At 55.3% G+C, this 19,287-nt stretch overlaps 3 protein-coding genes across 3 annotated transcripts; 1 reads left to right on the forward strand and 2 right to left on the reverse strand.

The window, feature by feature from the left end:
* Positions 1–2,149: 2,149 nt before the first annotated feature.
* GCG54_00007939 (uncharacterized protein) lies at positions 2,150–4,236 on the reverse strand (the record flags this gene model as incomplete). Its single annotated transcript, XM_045407913.1, has 3 exons — positions 2,150–2,374; positions 2,427–4,004; positions 4,057–4,236. The coding sequence occupies 3 exons, from the start codon at positions 4,234–4,236 to the stop codon at positions 2,150–2,152; spliced, it is 1,983 nt and encodes a 660-aa protein (XP_045257046.1).
* Positions 4,237–9,577: 5,341 nt separating this feature from the next.
* GCG54_00007940 (putative peptidoglycan-N-acetylglucosamine deacetylase) lies at positions 9,578–11,341 on the reverse strand (the record flags this gene model as incomplete). The annotated part of the gene is made up of 5 exons (XM_045407914.1): positions 9,578–9,626; positions 9,873–10,040; positions 10,106–10,985; positions 11,041–11,105; positions 11,172–11,341. The coding sequence occupies 5 exons, from the start codon at positions 11,339–11,341 to the stop codon at positions 9,578–9,580; spliced, it is 1,332 nt and encodes a 443-aa protein (XP_045257047.1).
* Positions 11,342–16,867: 5,526 nt separating this feature from the next.
* GCG54_00007941 (UDP-N-acetyl-D-glucosamine 6-dehydrogenase) lies at positions 16,868–18,241 on the forward strand (the record flags this gene model as incomplete). Its single annotated transcript, XM_045407915.1, has 1 exon — positions 16,868–18,241. The coding sequence occupies one exon, from the start codon at positions 16,868–16,870 to the stop codon at positions 18,239–18,241; it is 1,374 nt and encodes a 457-aa protein (XP_045257048.1).
* Positions 18,242–19,287: the final 1,046 nt, after the last annotated feature.

Below are 19,287 nucleotides of genomic sequence, written 5' to 3' on the forward strand. Positions count from 1 at the left end.
GAGGGGTAAAAACGATAAAGACTTCATTTCCTCGCGGAGCGCGGTCTTGGGCCAATTGCCTGGAGGCTTGTCAGACTTGAGCGAATATATCCGGGAATAAACCAATTTAACACTTCCTGCGGATGAGTGGACTTGGAAATGAATGTAGTCGAGGCATCGCGCCAGAATGGCGAGGATGAAGACATCCGAAAGAATGCCACTGGACGGGTGCCTACGCGCGCAGTGCGTGAGCTGCTCTGTGCTCTTCCCGCGTCTCCCTGATGGAGCTTTTGTGGGCGCTCTTTCGCGACATGGAGAGATCGACATTCCGGTCGGGCATGAGTTGCAGGCGGAGGGCGGGAGTGATGGGGCCTTATCCGGATCACTTCCCCAGGTGGACCTCACTCAAAGCTGTTCAAGGTTGAGACGCGCTCCGCTGGAGCCCAATTCCATCCCTACACATGTGGGCTTTTGAGATGTGCGATTAGCTAAGACACTCGCCGTTGAAGTTTTCGGCTCAGATCTGTGATAAATCGCTTGGTCTTTCCCGCGACTCACCGTCGCTGACACACCCACGTGGGTTCTAATGTGAGAGAGTGAGATGTTCTCGCTGAAGGGGGTGCGTAAGGACTCTGGCGAAGTCAATCCAACTCACCGGAGCCTCACCACACGATGAATGGTGTACAATGCGAAAAGGCGCCAGCGGACGACCTTCACTCGGGTACCTGATTCTAGCGCCGGCGGACCTGCCAAGCTGGACGTGGAAATGAGTCTGGGTTGACGATGATCTTTTCGGGGGCCCATCACGCCTTCGCCGCACCAAAAAAAGTTCCGATTTTTAGCCTTCGGGGCGGGAGCTAATTAGTTCAGATGGCGCTGATCTTGCGAAAGACGGTAGGGCTTGACGGGATCTGTCGCCTCCCACATCACGGACGTACAACTATGGTTGACGGGTCCACGACGGCGAAGTTTCGATGGGGGCACGGAGGCATAGCTTCCTTTTCTTAGCTACGTGCTAGATGCGATGCGACGAAATACTTTAGCTCGGACCGCAGGGTTGGGTTGCAAAAGCACGCTTAAAAAAGACGTTGACAGGACGCGTAATAGCTTCATTTGGCTTGATAGTGGCATCGGCTAAACAAGTTGGTTTGGGTCCAGCTACTGATTCAAGTGCGACGTACCTTAGAAAAGAATCTTCAAATTTGTCCCTGGAGACAATTTTGCCGTTTGTTATTGTTCGCGACAGCAGCGGGATGGAAGGTTGCGACAGGATAGAGCTATCGGCATGGCGGAGATTCAAGGCGTGCCACACATATGTCGCAGCGCTGTCTTCGCGGAGACCAACAACCGTCCCCCGCGCCGTCGTGACAATGGTGCAAATCAATCATCTCACAAAAATGGACATACACACCAAGGCAATTGAAAGCATAAAAATGGGTCAACCGTCTGTATGATTTTGGATTTCGTACGTGATACTTGAGAAAGGTATCTATGCCTCATAAGTCATTCATGGAGCCACCAGACCTAAACATTACATTAAGAATGAAAGAAAACAAACGATCGAAAATAAGAATGAAGATCCGACAAGACAAGTCGGAAATATGAAGAGAGAATCAAAAGCAGGAGGGAATCGAACAAGACACAGGGCCCTGCCAGAGCGCAGCCCCGCCATCGCCGTTCGTTTCCGTCCGTCTGTACAAGGGTCCTCCGCTATGTACGAGCTCTCCAAGCCGTATGTGATGATGCTGTCGGTGGTCGATGGTGATGGGACGTTTTCCTCCTTCCACAGGTAGTCCGTGTACTGCCATTACCTGGATATATCTGATATCAACTTTTTCCCACTCCCTTGGTCGTGCGGCTCGCCCGTGTCCTCCAATCCTAAGCCATGTCTCACCCTCCCAGTCGTCGCGTTGACGAGTCTAATGTTCCCATTTTCAGCCCTACTAAACAGTCGCAAAAACGCCACATGAATGATTTCGACAAGTAAAAAGAAATGAGCGAGAAGTGACGAGGCGGCAGAGGCTTGTCCCGATGGGATGGATGGTATTGGGGAAGGCCGTGATTCGGCAGCGACCCGGACCCCAGGCTCCACCGGGCGGCGGCATGGTCAGCTGAAGCCAGCTCATGACGCCGCCGCATCTGTCGCTGATTGTCAAGCCGAAATGCGCATTTAATGAGTGCCGCGACCGCCCTCGGCGTCCGTCTTTTCGTCGTCGCCCTTGATGACCTCGCGGGTCTTGCCCCACTTGAAGTCGTCCGAGTAGACGAGGGAGTAGCCGAGGATGATCATGTTGAGGAAGGGCGAGGTGCAGAGGTGGAAGAAGTACCCGACGAAATACTGCATGCGCTCGAGCATGTTTCTTGGCAGCCAGAAACCGATGCAGAAGGAGTAGATCTGCTACATTGTCAGCCATGAATCGCATCGAAGAGTCGTCGAGGGAACTTACGTATCGGAGGAGCAGCAGGGAGAAAAGTGCCATGAATACTGGATCACGGACGAGCTCGTCACCGCGGCGGATGAGGATGATGATCAGGGCGATGACGGCGGCCATGATGAATGGGGTGATGAACCAGGTGCAGACGGCGATGATCGACTGGAGACGCTCGATGGGGATGATACCAGGGCGGAAGATCATGACGAACTCGTTGGAGATGGATCCCAGAGCCCAACGCTTGCGCTGGGACAGGAAGACGTTCCAGTTCTGGGGCACAATGGTGAAGGCCTTGGCGCGAAGAGCCTGGGCGGTCTGGCGCTGGGGGAACAGGGAGAAGATGATACTGGCGTGGATGGAGTCTTCCGAGTAATTGCCCATGATGTGCTGGGTCATCAGGTCGTTGGGCTTGGGGCAGTATCCGAAGCGCTGGCGAAGGACCTCATCACCAAAGGTAGCCTCGTCAATCTTGATAAGCTGACAGCATCCAGGCAGACAGTTGACCTTGCCGGTGATGCGCGACTGGAACATGCGGCGGAGACCTTGAGTTTGGGAGTACTCGACGGACTGGTACAGCGACCAGAGACCCCAGTTCTTGCCGTCATAGTCAACACAGACGTGACCACAGACACCGACAAGCTTGGGGTTCTTGCGGATCTCCCTCAACATCTCCCAGATGCAGTACTCATCAAAGACGGTATCGGCATCCATGCCCACGAGGTACTCAATGTTTTCCAGGCCCTGAACGACGAAGGCGTTGCCGACATGCTCGAAGAGATCGTTGTTGAACATGGTCATGACGTTGACGGAGCGCTTGTGGAAGTGGTACAGGAACGAACGAGCAAAGCACAAGCTGTCGCGCTTGCCCTGGTTGTATCGCTTGCCGACGAAGAGGTAAGGCAGTCCCTTGTAGTAACCGGTCTGAATCTTGGTGGGCATGAAGAGACCATCGCGAGCGCGGTAGCCGTTCTCAAAGAAGCGCGTTGGGCCGGGCTCGAGGATGTCCTGCAAGAGGTATTCTTGGGTGGTCTTCTCCATGCCGGGGCCCTTGACGTTTCCGTCAACAACGATGAAAATCATGCGCGGATGCTCGTTAATGTTCTTCTGCGCTACCAGGGAGTCGAGCGAGCGAGTGAGCTCTTCGTACGTTTCGTTGTAGCATGGCAGAAGCATAACCATGCGCTCCGGGGTCTCTGGGATCTTTTCTTTGCGGCGGAAGCACCAGAAGATGGTCTTGAAGAGGAGATGGCCGACAATGAAGACGATCATGATGAATTGGAGCACCGTGTTGGAGCTGAGCAGGACGATGAAGAAGTAGTGGGCGACATGATAGGTGAAGGAAATGTAAATGAGCGCGGCATTGATGCAGAGCAGACCGATGAGAAGGCACCACTTCTGGAACCTCAGCAAAGACTTTGAAACCACCTTGAGCTCTGCGTCTGAGTCCCATCTGAGCTTGGCTTCCTCTTGCTGGACGGACGACACAAAGGATGCCGCAGACTCGCCGCCGCGAGACTGCCATGAGCGGTGGCCATTGGAGCCGGGTGTACGTTGGCCGAAGGGAAGATCATCAGTGGTGAAGCCCACGACGGACTAAACAGAACAGTCAGCTTTGCTTATACAAGGTGAAGCTATTGCGACTTACAGAGCCCTGAGACTGGATTCTTGAGGGGTTAAACGGCCTCGGAATGGACAAACTGCGGTGGCTGCGAGCCGGTGTTGATGATCCAGAGTGAGCAGAGGGAGCCAGGGGAGGCCGGCTTGCCTCTGCCATGGCAGGCGGAGCCGGAGGGGGGAGAGGAGGAGAGGGAGCTGCCCGCGTCATGATGCTGACTGGGTATACGGAGGGAGTTGAAGAGAGATGGTGATCCAAACGAAGGCCTCGAGAACGACGACAGCGGTTGACTATCAAGTGTAGAACGAGGAGCGACAGACGACTGGAGAAGTCAGGGATCTAATCAAGATCCTGGCTGGGGCCAACAACAAAACGAATGTGGTGACTGCCGGAGGCAACAGACAAAGTTCCTGCCGAAGAGAGGAAGAGAGTGAAGGGTGAGAAGTGGAGGGGGATTCTATATGCCTGCGGATGGGATGGCAGGAGATGGAAAAAATAAAAGAGGGCCAGCATGGGGTAAAAGAGGGTAGCATCAGCGCGGCGGACCTGGGCTTCCTCAACTTGGGTTAGCCTCACGAGGCGGTTGACCCGACCAGCTCTATGGTTTCTCGGAATCAACACTCTACTCAGGCTCAGGTAGAGTGTGTGGTAGCAGCCAGCTAATTCGCGGTCCGGGGGTGGGCATGGACCTCGCAGGGTCTTTCTCGGAGCCAGCAACTTGCTTGACCTGACATTGAGTTGCTTCCTCGATGATGTGCGGCCATGTCTCGCAATACGGACTATTGATCCGAGTGCAGCAAGTTGCTGGGCTGGGCCGAACGATGGACAGATTCGGGCATGGCGACAATGATGCCAAATCTAGCGTCAGCTGAGGCAATGGCAAGCAAGAAATCGACAAGCAGCAAGCAGGTTCGATCATGTCCACTTGGTCCAGCCACGGGGTTACGGGAACAGTCAAACGCCATTGGGCAGTTTGCAAGGGGATCAAGCCATCCAACGACGTTTCCCGCCAAACGTGTGGTTGGGTGGTGGAGATGAGACAACCATGCCATCCCATATCCATGTCCAAAAAGAAAAGGCTTCAACGGCAGCAGCACCACGCACAGCGGCGGCTGCAGGTGGATGGTTGGATGGCTAGGCGGCAGTACATCTGGTTTGATGGCTCACTTCAGGACCCCCCTGGGTCCTACGCCGGATCTCCTTGGCTTAAAAAGTCGTAAAGTCTTCTCCGTGACTCTGTAAGCTGAGCTGTTGCCGCCGCTGATGTTGCCCGCTAGATTCGCTTGAATCCGAGAAACGCCATGATCGCCATCAGGCGGCAGCCTGTATACGGGCGGTACAAAGCCCGTCACTCTGCATTGTGTGCGATATTGGCAAAGGACCAATTCGCTCACAAGACGTCCAGAAGAAGGATCGGCGTGGTCCGAGGGGACATGTGGCGTCGTCAAACGTCGACATTTGGTATGGCGTAGAAGCAGGAGAGAACCCCAGGCAAGCAGCAAATTCGGAATAAAAAGAAACATAAAACCACACAGGCATACACACCAAAGAAGAAGAGGCGCGCAGATGGCGCAGCAAGAGATGCACGACCGGTACGACGTTCAAGACGGGAGCCGCTCGCTAAGCAAGACAAGGGAACGGCGTCCGTTTCGACCGGGGATGGGTGGCCGACTGGTGATGATCCGGCCCTAGGAACTTAGCGCGATGAAGCTCTCCGCTGACACCCCTGTCCAATATACACGTCAGTTTCAACTTCAGGACACCGCTGCTTGCTGAAGTTGTGAAGTGCAGCCTTCGTGCAGCTACGAGAGATATTTTGGGCGTGAGCGCGCAGATTGGGCCCCTGGGGGCTACCACACATGCCACAAAGGCCATTTGGGGTCCTTGGCCCCCGTGTTCGCGGGTGATCTTCGCTTCGAGAACGTCGGGGGCGAAGGAAACAAAAGAGCCGCAGATGGATTGGCTGCGAGAAAGCGTTGGCTGGGTTCGGTTGGGTTGAGCTTGGTGACTAGGCTGCTCCCTCCAGAGGCAAAGCCAACCAACCTCTTTCCGAGAACAAGACAGTACTGCATCGGCGGGGCAAAGTAAGTCTTTGGGCGGCGACTGGACGGTCGACATCGCTGATGGTTGCTGCAGCAGTGAGCTGTGAATCGGATCAAATCAGATCAAACCCCGGCCTGCCAAGCCCGTGTTCGTGGGTTCGTAGGCTGCAAGAGTGGGCACCAAAAGACGTGGTACGGTGCCTGCCCATGCAAGTGGATGGCCTCCGCACGCAAGTAAGCTTAGAATCTGGGCTGTCGATGAGAGGACAGACAGGCTTCAGCAGGCCAGGGCAAGGCAGGTCCGTCGACGCCTTCACTCAGGCACACACAGTTGTGCATTTCCCTCTGTGTGGTTTAGGTAGATGCGCGTCTTCGCTCTAGCTGTCTCTGTACGCGGACGCTGACCGAAAACTCCGGGCGAACGACATCCTGCGTCTCGTACATGGTTGCGGCATGTATAGCGGCGCGGCCTAATGTCTGTGGGATCAAGCCAATACTGCCAACACTGCACTCGTGGTTCTCGACGGCCGACAAGTACTTCCAATGATTGGATGAGACAGGATGAACGACACAATTGGTTGTGTGGGCTCGCTCTCAACGCTTGCCTCGAGCCTCCTACTTGGTACTCGAGTTCAGACCGCTGAATCATCCCTTCCACCGCAAGATCTGGCTTGCCAACGTTTGCCTGGTGTTGTTGAGGGAAAGCAGCCAGGCCCCAGGAAAACCATTGCATCGATGAATGATATCCAAATTGCCAAGAGGACCCTTCTTTTCAACCATATCCTTTTCCGTGCCGTCGCTTCTCATTTGGGAAATCACCGGCTGGAAACGCTTTCTTCTGCGGTTGATTGCAGCCCCTGGGTAATAGCAGTCAGGGTAAGGGGAGGGCATTGCTTCGAAAATGGAAGGTTTTGTTGCCCCCTCTGACACAGATGGCGGTTTGCCGGTAAGCCAAGAGGTTCCAGCGGTAGGTGCGTTGAGGACGTGCGGTTGCGGTCGTTGTGGCCCGTATGAGTCTCTCCTTGCTAGGCGCGTAAGAAGAAAAGGCTGTGGCGTTGACGCTCCAGGTTCATCACACCATCGGTGGGCGTTGTAGTAAGGTCCTTTGGACATGGGTGAGAAAAGAATATGGAGTCGCATCACAGGCGTCAATCCCCAGAACCCAGCTTTTCAGCCTGGATGGATTGTGTGACTGGATGATGGATGAGGCGGACTCTGGCCCCGGTGGGAGGGTGAGAGATGGAAAGCGGGGCGTGAGAGATATGCGGAAGAGGCTTGCATGGTCGTTACGATGAGGATTGAGGGTAAGAAACACATCGACAACCTCAAAGTAGCAAGGGGCCAGAAGGCTGAAGGAGGGGGAGTGGGTTGCGGTGTGTGAGAGGGTGGCGACGGTGGGACGAGGAGGTGAGGAGAGGAGAACCGGGGGGAGAAGTGGAGGGGANAGCCCCCCCCCCCCCCCCCCCCCCCCCCTTGGCTTCCCTTGCTTAACCGTCATAAAATGCCCCGATGCAAGTTTGCAACTATGCATATATCCGTTTACCCCGATAGTGATTGGCCGGGGTTACAGGCCGCGGGGAATTTGACTCAGAGGGGTGGGTCCAGGACGCCCGACTTCCAGTGCTAGCGGCGGCGGCGGAAGCGGCCCCACATCGACCCCCGATGAGAGTTGGCGCGGCGCTAAGCACGCGGCATCCCAGTTCCTGCAGTAGCCGGGACCTTCTTTTCCAAGGTTACGCACGCTTGGCACCTCGGGGACCGGGGGTCTCAGCGACCAGCCAGTGGTGCCATTCGACAATTTCTCGCACTGAGCTTGACGTTGAGGTAAGATGAGAGGGACGTTCCGCGCTAGGGACGAAGACCGCACATTTCGTCCGAAGACACAGGACTGTGAATGGCACAAAAGAGGCTTTCGTGTATGCAACGTACCTCGCACCTTCATCCTTGGCCATTAACCCCGTTGTCCATCCTGTTTGTTTGCCTCACCATATGGTGTACTACTGCCTAATCTAAGCATAGTATCCGCCGCTGCAGTCTGCTGGTCGGCACACTATCGAATTTCCCCCACGAAATGCTACGGTGCGGCACGTCTTTTTCGCCCCCATGTCGACCAGCGAGGCGCACCTTCGCAATGTCATCTCGTCGCATGTCAACCCAGCACGGGGTTAGTTTGGTCCCGAACTTGCGTGCGCATCGCATCCCAGTCCCGGGCTATTCAAAAGATCGAATGACAGATGTTCTACCGCGCAAATTGTGCTGCTAACATGATCCCAAAAATAAGATGAGCCCTGTTAGCTCAACGGCACTAGCTCGCTGCTGGCCAACCCACTTAGCTGGGCGCTAGCATCACAGAAGAGCACGACCTGGCGGAGTTTATTCAGCAGTTCAGCTGCCCCTCGAGGGGAAAGGATCGAATTCCACAAGTCCATGTTTTCCAAGGTGAAAGAAATGCGTCACGATTCAGGATCCTTGGGTTTACGAACGAGGCCCTTGTCGACAGTGGCAGCTTGGTAACAAATTCGACCGCCTTGTCCAAACCCACTGCACAGCTGTTTCTGCCGCACAGATCCATTTCCCTCTCGCCGCATCTCCCATTCGAGTAATAACCTCGCCCCCGTGCGTGTGGGTGAAGCTTTTTTGGCCTTCGTTGCTGACTGCGTATGCTATCCAATGCCCACGTAAGCTGTAAGCTCGGGTAAAGTCTTGGGAGACAGATGCCTTTGCCGTGCCTTGGCAGGCCGAGACGAGTGCCGCAAGAGGGCTGCCAGACCCCCTCGTCCCAACCATCGCAGATAGCTAGAGTCTCGGCGTGACTAAAGCTCGTCATACGTCGTAGCGCATCGTCGAAATTTCAGAAAAACTTTTTCTGGCCGAGGCAAATTGTAAACACCGGTTTTCGGGGCATGTCCTGCCGCGATGGTGCCACTGCAATATGAGCGTCATCCCCCTTGAAGCATCACCAAAATGATCACGAGAATTGCGTTTGTCCGGTGCTACGCACAAGACATCTCGGGTCTCCTCGTATGTGGAAGGTAGCCACGAAGAATCAACCGTTGCAGCCTGCCTTGCGACCCAAGACAATTCGGAGGGCGACCTGGCACGGGGCCTAGTCAGCTGCGGGCGGCGGCGAAACAAAGACATAGACAAGCATTGGGAGCACGAGACCGGCCGTTGAAATGTCGCAAAATAGGTTGAGACATAATCGCTCAGGATTAGGTGTTAACATTAAACTATTTCCAACGCTTTTGCCGCGATGCACTTGCGTTGCAGCTGCGTCTTTATCCATCGTCTCGGCCGTAGAGATCATAAAGGTAGGTGGGAAAGGTTGACAGGTCGCAGTGCGTCCGACGCCGACTTGGCTGTCAACAGGCAGACGCACGTTGAAATGCTAACGGTTTCTTCGCCCGCTTACCCGAAAACAAAAACAAAACATAATTAATCAAGGTTTTTTGACCTTGCCCCTCATGTTCGCTGTCATTCCTGATTGACAGATTGCAAATGAAATGGCTTCAGTAGAGACCCTGGGAGCCGACGAGGGTGCCCCGAGGATCGACCATGCTGTGCGAGTATGGCGGCCAGCCTCAAGGTTCGGTGCAGGCCGCAATACGTGCTGCACCACAGGTCTGGCCCGATCAATTGCAGGTGCCGAAAAGCGACTGGCAGCCAGCTCCGCAGTGCGTGTCAGTGTTACCACTGGTTACATTCTCGTCAGTATATCAAGTTTTTCCACATGATCGCCATCGGATGAACCATGTCCGTGGAACAGGAAAGCTGGGGTAGGAATGATGTGGGAAAATGACTTACCAGAAGCCATATTGCGAACAGCAGGTCTTGTCACCGTTGTTCTTGCACGTGGCATTGAATTCGCTGCCGCAGAGACCATTGGTCGTATCGCTCTCGCCGGAAGATGGAGGTGAGCAGGATCCGAAGCCCGATTGGCAGCCGGTTCCGCAGTATGACAGGCTGGAGCCACTGTGTAATGGGGCAGTATCGTCAGCTGTGTCCCTCATTGCGTCAAATGTTCCCGGAAATCTTACCAGAATCCATAATAAGAGCAGCAGTTTCCGAACGCAGAGTTCAAGCATGTGTAACCAGTGGTGCCACCGCAGGTTTGGTCCGGTGAAACATTGCCCGTAGCCGCAGGAGCGGAGGATGTTGACGCTCGAGAAGACACGATCAGGGTAGAGGACGCAGCGGCGCGAGACGCCGTGGTCGAGGCTGTGCTTCCGGTGCTAAGTGCGCCACCAGCTGTGCGGTACCAGTTCTCCTTGGGATCATTGAGGCACTCGCCCACGGTCACCAGACGGTAGCCACGCTCCTTTGCAGTGTCAATCATAAACTGGGTCAGGTTGACCACAGTTTGATAGTGGACATCATGGGACAGCTCGATGTAGCTATTAGCGGCCGCGTTTGTCGAGACCCCATTGGAGAAGCGGTCCTTGCTAACCTGGATCAAGGTCGGAGAATCGTTCTCGTAGTCCTTGGTATCCACGTTGACATTGATGATATGATACCCCAGAGTTCTCATCAAATTTTGACAGCCCGAGCCAGCGTTGCACTCCAGGAATGGGGGGCGCATATAGGTTGGAATCCAGCCGAAGAGGTTTCGGAACGCCATCTCATTGTAGATGATTTCCGTTCTCTGGATGGTGCTGTTGACCTCGTTCAAGTTGCGGTGGGTCCAGGTATGGCTGGCAATCTGATGGCCGAGGCCATACATCCGACGCAAGATGGCGGGCCATGGTGTAGTGGCGTCGTCTATGCGCTTCTTGCCGATGTTGTTGCCTGCGACGAAGAAGGTGGCGGTGACGTTCTGGGCCTCGAGGAGATCAAGGAGTTGGGATGTGTAGATGTAAGGGCCATCATCAAAGGTCAATGCCAAGGACCCTGGGTTGGCGCAAGTGGTGATGATTGAGCCTAAGAGACCATGCATGTTAGATCCGTTCCACGATGCATAAGCAGATGAACACACCATAAGGCACGGATCCCACAAGGGTACGGGAGATGCTCTCCGTGCTGGCGCCGGGAGGCGGGAAGCTGCCAGGGACGTGTTAGCAATGTGCGGCGCATGGCGAGCGCCGTCCGACGTTCCAATCGACTTACAAGGTATCGCAAGAGTCGCTGTATTCGAGCTGGCATTGCGAGCCGCCGCAATATTCTCCCGTCGTTCCACACCAGCCGGCGTCACTACAACACTCACCCGGAGCGCAGGACCCAATTCCGGGCCCGCACTCGGCGCGCTTTCGCAGCGGATTGTTGAGAGTGGCGGCCATGGCGGCCCCCGAGAGGACGAGAGACAGTAGCGCATGCATGGCTAGAGAATATGAGGCAGTTCGCGATGCAAAGAGGGTATGATTCCGGTAGATCGACACTGCGGGCGAGATTGCAATAGAGTTCACGGGTCGTTTGAGGACGGCAGACAGCGGTATTTACAGAAAGATGCGTGCCGTGCAATAACTGTTCGTCGACCACGCCGAGAAGTTAGATCTTACACGCTGGATCTGCCAAGGACGCCGACCTGAGTCCAGTACTTCGAGATTGGGATAAAGAGAGCAGAGGGCTGGCTGATGGAGGCGGTACCGCTTGGCAGCTGGTTCATGGCGCTGGCCATGTGCATATAATCTCATTATTTGAGCTCAAGATCTGGTCAGACGGGACAGACGGCACTTGCCAAAGGAAGGCTGGCGTCCCGACCCTCGCGATACGAGACGTTGCCCCTCCAAGTCGTGTGGTAATGCTCCATTGTTCAGCATTACGACCTCGCGCTACGTTATTGCCCACGTTGTTGGAGCCGTATATCCGGTTCTGGCATTGGAGGGGCCTGATGTGACTGAATGACAGGCCAGGCTACCAGCAGATGCCCACAGATGGCCACATCAATTCCAAGAGCTGTGAACCGTTCAGAAACCGAGAATCGTCAACCATGCATCAAGTTGCAGAGAAGCCCATATTGGGATCCTCCCGATGATGACCCCGACGTGCCCGACTGAAGGCTGGGATCCGCAACTAAAGCTGGGTACGAGTTCAACTGCAGGTGAGCATGGTGTGTTGGCAGGCTAACGAGTAAAAGGAAGAAAAATTTTCAGGCAATATGGAATGGGCTGAGTGAGACGGTACAGATTGGGACCTTGCAGGCTTGCAGAAGCTGAGTGAGCGAGTGTGAGAGCAGGCGGGTGGTGGTGTTCCCCCAGCTTGCCCAGGCCAACCAGCCATAAAGAAGATCCACGGCAGCTGCCCGTTGTGCGCTGGTGAATGATTAATGATGTGCTTGCAGTGCTTGCAAGAGAGCAGGGGAAGACCCAGAGGTAGATCGGCGACCAGTACTTGGGATGTAACCGGCTGTTGGCCGGGTGGATGAAGTTCGAGAAATCCCCCTGGTCATAAGCTGCGTGTCCTTGCCGATATGTCATTCAACTATCCGAGGGTGGTTCGCGGGGCCAGGACAGGCTTAGCGGGAGGGGCCAGGGTGCTTTGGGGCTTGGACATTGTAGCCAAGAGGCACGCCAACGAACCCTCACATCGCAAGTCTCTTCTGGGATTGTATTGTTGCCCCGCATAGTGCCCAGCGAGATAAAAATGTAGGAGGTTGACAGAAATCGAAATACGGCCTTGGAGGCTGGGGAACAGTTGTCGTTCTCCTTGTCTCAAATGTTGTCCTTGTGAATGAGTGCTGTTGCCGATCAAGGGAGAGCAAGTAATATCGCAACTAGCAGTGCAAGCGCCAGGCTGGTGGTGTCTTTGTTCCTCCGGTCGGGTTGGGCACCGCTGGCACTTTCGGAAGCGCCCGTCGCTGGTTGACTCCGAGGATCTGGTAACCAGCGACGGAAGCTCCGAGGACCGGCGTCAGCAACAAGTTGACCGCCCCGGATCTTACACGTCCCGTTCGACTCGATTGACTCTGGCGGGTTTTTTGGTTCCGAGAGGCATATCGCCTACGCCAATTGTCTCTCCTTCGCAATACTCCGCAGCGTACTCTCAGTCTCTCTCTCTCTCTCTCTCTCTCTCTCTCTCTCTCTCCACACTAGCTGTCGATCAATAAACAAGGAGCAACAATTTGAAGGCTTCGGGAAATGGCCTAGGATGGCAAACGTGCTCCAATGTTCTTCATGCCGTCAGCAATTGATCCTTCTCCCCGCACACCAACCTCTCTAGTGGGCTTCTGGTCGGATGATTTCCTTGCCTTGGGGGAAAGTGCTCGCCAGCACTAGTCGTAATATTGAAGTCATCTTGGGTTGGACAAGTCCACAAAGTGGAATTGGTCGAGTGAAGTGACGCAGCCTCGTGGGATCGGGTTTCTCGTATTACCAAAAGACGGAGGAGGACAAGTCATGAGACTGAAGTGGTGCTATGATGGCTTCGGCCAATGGCGTCCCCGGCGTCATACAAACAGCGAGATGCACCTCGTCTTCTCTGCATCACTGGCACAACTTGGCAACGACTTGGCAGGGCTGCGGCTCCAATACCCGTGCTCGATGCGCGCTGTCGCGCTGTAGTTCTAAAAATTGTATTGCATCTCGCATTTGCTGTGCAGATGGCGCCAGTGTAGAGGCCTCGGTTTCCCAGCTTGTGGTTCGCCAACTCACAACGAAGGCACGAAGTCCCACCAATCAAGCCAATGTCGAGGACACACACTGCGAGAAGAGGCAAATCCAGGTGCTTAGGTTATTCGAAAGACGCCCTCAGGCCACAGAGAACTTGTTTTCCAGTGCAGTTCGTGCACTAAGAGCCTGGCGGTGCGCCTCGCTTGGAAGTGTCGCGTCTCTGGTGTCTGAGAAAGGTCGGCAAATGGTACATCATTGTGGTAAGAAAGCGGACACCGTTACTCATGTCGCCTGTCGAGCTCGCTGTCGCCGTCACCGCCGCCCTTCGCCGGCCAAGCTCGACGGAACATCGTTTTCTCTCGGTATTCGAGCCCCTGTAGAGAAAAGCTGCGGCAGCTAAAACCAGCTGAACGGGATTTGAGGCTATTCCGGTGGATGCGGGGTTCCGCGCCGTCGAGTCGACTTCTTCCCGTATTGCTCTGCCATTTTGAGCTTCGGCATTGCTTGTTTCAATGAAGCGCCATGCCACGACATCTGCTCGGGCCAGATGCTGGCCCAAGAAGCAGCAAAAGATAACGGTGAGCAGGGCCAGGCAGAACCGCTGTGGCTTGACACGAGATGACGGGATGATGTGCTCAATAGGGGTCGCGTACGAACAACGAGTGTCCCATGTGGCGTCGCGCCAGTCGTGCCGGGCTCGGGACCGATAAGATGAACGAGATCTTGGCAGCCGTTTTGTCGTTCGTCATCCTAAAGGGCCGTGGAAGGGACGAAGAGAGCAGCGGGAGGCGTCTGAGAAACAGCCGGCGGTTGGCGCCGTTCTCCACCACGTGTATGCCGCCCAGTGCAAGGGGCAGATTGTGGCTTAGCAATTTGGATCGGTATGGCTAATGGTGGACGATGGTAGCGCAGACGGGGGAATCGTGGAGGACGGACCGGAAAGCCATTGATGGACTCGCGCCCAAAAGAACGAAAGCTGGGGTGGTGGGTGATTGAAGAGACAGGGGGGCTGGTGGTGGAGGGGCGTGAAGTATTCGTAAAGGGAGGGGGGAGGTGTGGTTGTTGAGCGGGAGAAGTGGAAGAACGGAAAGAAGCAAAGACGGAGCAGAAAACCCCCGCCTTAATGCATGCAATGCAATACCTCCCACCTCACCCGCCATTCGAGTACGGATACAGTGCAATGCAATTAACAGGCTGCCCAGCACACAGACTGAGACTTGCATTGAGCGGGGGTGGGGNGCAATGCAATTAACAGGCTGCCCAGCACACAGACTGAGACTTGCATTGAGCGGGGGTGGGGTCGCCGGTCGACCGGGGCCTCGGTGTCCCCTCGTCGTGTTGCATATGCATGACATGTGCATATGCATCTTTTTTTGGGCTGTGGCCGCGCGGGGAGGAAAGCAGAGCAGAGCAAACAAAGCAAAGCGAAGCTGGCTGAGCATCGATGCGTCGAAAAGCGTCCTTCAAGTCTTCCATCGTCTCGTTCTTCTCGCCAATCATCTCATCACAACCCCCTTTTCGGTCGATTTCTTTCCTTCTGCTGCGCTTCGAACAAAACGTCGCCCCATTCCGACTTCGTGAATTCCTCCGCCAAGACAATAGCTTCCGCGACCTCGAGAGATGCATATGCATACGCATTACCCAGAATCGTCCTGGATGCTCAGCCAGACAGGGCAGCAGGGCATGCCACGACATGGGCAAAGTGCGAAAGACTCTCTCGCCCGTTCACTCCCAGTCTTCTCCTCGATGTATCTCGTACCTCGCAAGCCAGGCCATCCTGGGCCCCCACTGCCTACCCCCTTCACCTCATGCACCCCTGTCGATACCTTCGTAAGCTTTTCGTCGAAGAACCCTTTCCAACGCCTCCCAAGACTTCACGGTGATTGAGTGAGAATTTCGGGCTCATGGACGCGCAGTTTAGGCCGGTCAGAATGTTGTGATCGTCGGTTCCAAGGCCGGTGGCCAAGCAAGTACCCCCTCGGCCTTGAGATGCGAAGGTAACCCTAGGGTAGCTTCACGTCTCTGTCGATTCATCTCGATCCAGCACCCTGGCCGCCGCTTACGACCTCGAATATGGCCTGCAGCGGATATCATGTTCGAGCTCCGCGCGAGCCTTTCAGAGTTCCAAGAAGAAACACGCCTCCAGTCAGCCAGGCAACGCAACCTTTTCCCAATGGACCAGGAAAAAGTCCTCAGCAAGAACGACAAGGGCGTTTCTGCATGACATCAAGCGTCGGAGGGGACCTCGGCGAAAGTACGATGGACAAGCAGGGGAGATGAGTGTCTCTGCCTGCTTCCTGCATCCGGGCTTGCCAGCTTGGCGATCCCGCGCTGGGTGAAGGCTGCTCCTGCTGCTGCTGCCGTTGCTGGCTGGGGAGCACCACCTTCTGATGTTGTTCTGGATTCCGGCCGGAGCGAGAGATTTTGCCATTCTCGTTGTGCTGATGCCATACGGAGTTATTGCGCTACTTCTTCCTTCTCCGTGCAGCGTCGTCTTGCCGAAGCGCGCCTGTGGTGAGCTTGGTGGTTGTGGTTGCGCTTCGAAGGTGGGCCTCCTCGCCTTTCAGCCACCTTCAGGCCGCTTGCCATGGACTGTTTTTGGACACACTATTGCTGATGGTCGTCTGTTCGATTCCAAGTCTGGTCTGTCCGGGAGCTAGCCTGGACCTGAAACTATGATCTCGTCTTTTCTTCCCGACTTTGATCTGCCCACGGCCCCGTCGCCATCCAGCCGCGTGCCGCCGGCTTGGAGCCTCAGTCGCAGAGTTACCACCACCACCACCACTGCGGCGTCCATGCTTTTGATGCTGCTGCTGTTGCCGCCGTTTGGTGGTGCGAACGTGGATCCCGATTAGGCCCGGCGACACCCAGGTTGATGCCATGTCCATGTCTCAATCATTGCTTTCCGCAGACGGGTGGCATGGAGAGGCTGCCGCCAGTCCAAAGTCTGGGCAACCTCGAGCCGCTGACGCCAGGGACAGCCCGAAGGTGAGTGGGCTGTCTCCTCCTGCTGCTTTCCCATCATGTATGTCAGTGCCTTGGTTGGCAAACTCTTTTTAACTCCCGTCTTCGTTCCTTCGACTGAACTCTCTTCCTTCCCGTCGCCGCGCCCCTCTTCCCTCTTTAAGCCCTCAAGCCAACTTGGTAGTGGAGTTGACTTTCAAGATATCATAGATATCTTCCTCGTGTAGCTCTTCGTCGACACTCGTTCTTCTCCGCAACTACCCATCGTTCGTTTGTTACCCCCTCGTCGTCGCAATGGACTCTCAACTTCTTACACCCGATACTCCGGAGCGGTCCCCGACTTGCCGCGATGCTTTCCCCTTCAACTCTCCAGAGTCCTCCACAGACCGAGCCAAACCTTGGGAGTTTTCTCACGATGGCTACTACCCCATCACTCCTCCCACGGAGGAGTGCGAATCAGACGAGGAACTCGCCACTATTGCCAGCTCCATTGACCTCGAGGCGGAACCACTGGTTGCCGTCATTGGGGTAGGATACGTTGGAGAGCACCTCGTGGGCAACTTTGCCCGCAAGTTCAACGTCCTCGGTTTCGATGTCTCTGAGGCGCGAGTCCAGAGCCTCGAGAGAGAATTCGGCCCAGACAGTAAGGCCAAGTTCACCAGCAAACCCAGCGATATGGGAGCGGCTACACACTTTCTCATTTCAGTGCCCACGCTTCTGCGCCCAGACCAGACCGTTGACACTTCCTTCCTGCGGTCCGCGCTTAAGAATGTTGCAACATACGCCCGCGCTGGCTCCGTAGTGGTCGTCGAGTCATCCGTCGCCGTTGGCATGACCAGAGAGCTGCTCGGCCCTCTTGCCCAGGAACGCCACTTCTTTGCTGGCATGTCTCCTGAGCGTGTCGACCCCGGCCGTGTTGAGCCTCCTGCTCACGCTATCCCCAAGATCGTGTCCGGTCTGGACGATATGGTACCCGGTTCGCTGAACGCCATCGTCCGCCTTTACTCGCAGGTTTTCGACAACGTCGTTCCTGTGTCGAGACCTGAGGTCGCCGAGATGACCAAGTTGTACGAGAACTGCCAGCGCATGATGTGCATTGCTTTCGCCAACGAGATGGCTGATGCCTGTCTTGGACACGGAGTCGACCCATATGAAGTCTCTGGTGCTGCTGCGACCAAGCCATTTGGATACATGCCCTTCACACCTAGTCTGGGTGTTGGCGGCCACTGCATCCCCGTCAACCCGTACTACCTTCTCTCGAACAACCAGTTCCCTCTCCTTCAGCACGCAACGGAAAGGATGCGCGCGCGTCCATCAGCCATCGCTCAGCGCGCTGTTGATGCGCTGTGCGCAGAAAAGCCGCGGCCGAGCATCCTCGTCGTAGGCATGGGCTTCAAGAAGGGCCAGTCTCACCTGGCAAACTCTCCTGGGCTCGAGCTTGCAAAGAGCCTCGTGTTGTCTGAGAAGGTCGATGTTTGCTGGGCCGATCCCCTCGTCAAACAGGAGGCGGTACCACAGATCCCCCGCCTGAATGATGTCGAGGGCTGGAACGTTAAGTCGTTGGAAGAGCGATTCGACATGATCATCGTTGCGTTCAGACAGAGTGGGCTTGATTTCGATGTCCTGAGCCAACTGCAGAGCACGCGTGTTGAGATGTGGTGCAACTAAGGTCCGGAAGGCCAAGGGTTGCGGCTGCGCTGGGCTGAAGGTGGCGTTCTCCTCGGTTCGTAATCGTCGCCCAATCCCACCATTCCCTCTGTAATGCTTTCACGAATATTTCTTCTTTTTTTCCTCCTTTTCCTCCAATCACCGGGGTTTCCCATGACGTCTGGCACTGTTGTTTGCTAGGAGATGTATATTGGAGCAAACGGCGGGTCGGACGCAACACACGGATAACGATGGATGTAATACCTCGGAGTTTTCCTTGCTTGTCGCTTCCTTTCTTCTCTCATCGGCCGGTGTCAAAGGTATGTTTGGTAGAAAAAAGGTCGATCAATGCGCCGAGACGCGATCGAACTGAATGAGCATTGACGGCCGAAGATAGATGTGCGATACATATTTGCGGGAATCTGTTTCTAATTTCAATTCATAAGTCAACTTCTTCAGTTCCACCTCGTCGTGACTGTCGCCATCTCTCGACTTCAGATGGCGGGTAAGCGTCGTCCGTCAGCATCGAACCCACTATCGTTGGAAATTGTCGGGTGAGTCTGTGACCGTCGGGCCCCTTCATGTCTTGTGCGTGGCGCCAACCGCTCCTCTCGGTGCTGTCATTTGTGAATGCCCCATGTCAATCGTGAATGTCGGTTTGTTGCAAGCAAGCAAACACATCGCATTCGTCTGGGCAAGCCTCCATTTAAACCTCCAGTCGACAGTAACCCCAATGGGTCGTCGGGAAACACGGCACATCCCCCATGTCCTCCGCTTCTCAAATCAACTAGTTCTCACGACCATCTGGCGGATACGATGTCTGACCGTCGCAGTTCGGTGCCGAGCTGCCGGATGGCCCGTTCTGGCGAGGCGTTCGAGAAGGTGGTCAGAAGGAAATCGAATGCGGCGGCCGAAAAGCGCGGGCGTTGCTGGACTGTTATAAACTCAAGCTGTCATTCCCTATCAATCCCCCCATCTCATCAACGACGATAATGCAAGTCGCCTGGGAGGATGATTAGTTTATCAAGATCCTCCGCTGAGCGCGCAGTATCTTCCCGGCCCATATC

Source organism: Colletotrichum gloeosporioides (genome assembly GCF_011800055.1).
Source record: "Colletotrichum gloeosporioides strain Lc1 chromosome Unknown consensus_104, whole genome shotgun sequence".
Classification (NCBI taxonomy): Eukaryota; Fungi; Ascomycota; class Sordariomycetes; order Glomerellales; family Glomerellaceae; genus Colletotrichum; species Colletotrichum gloeosporioides.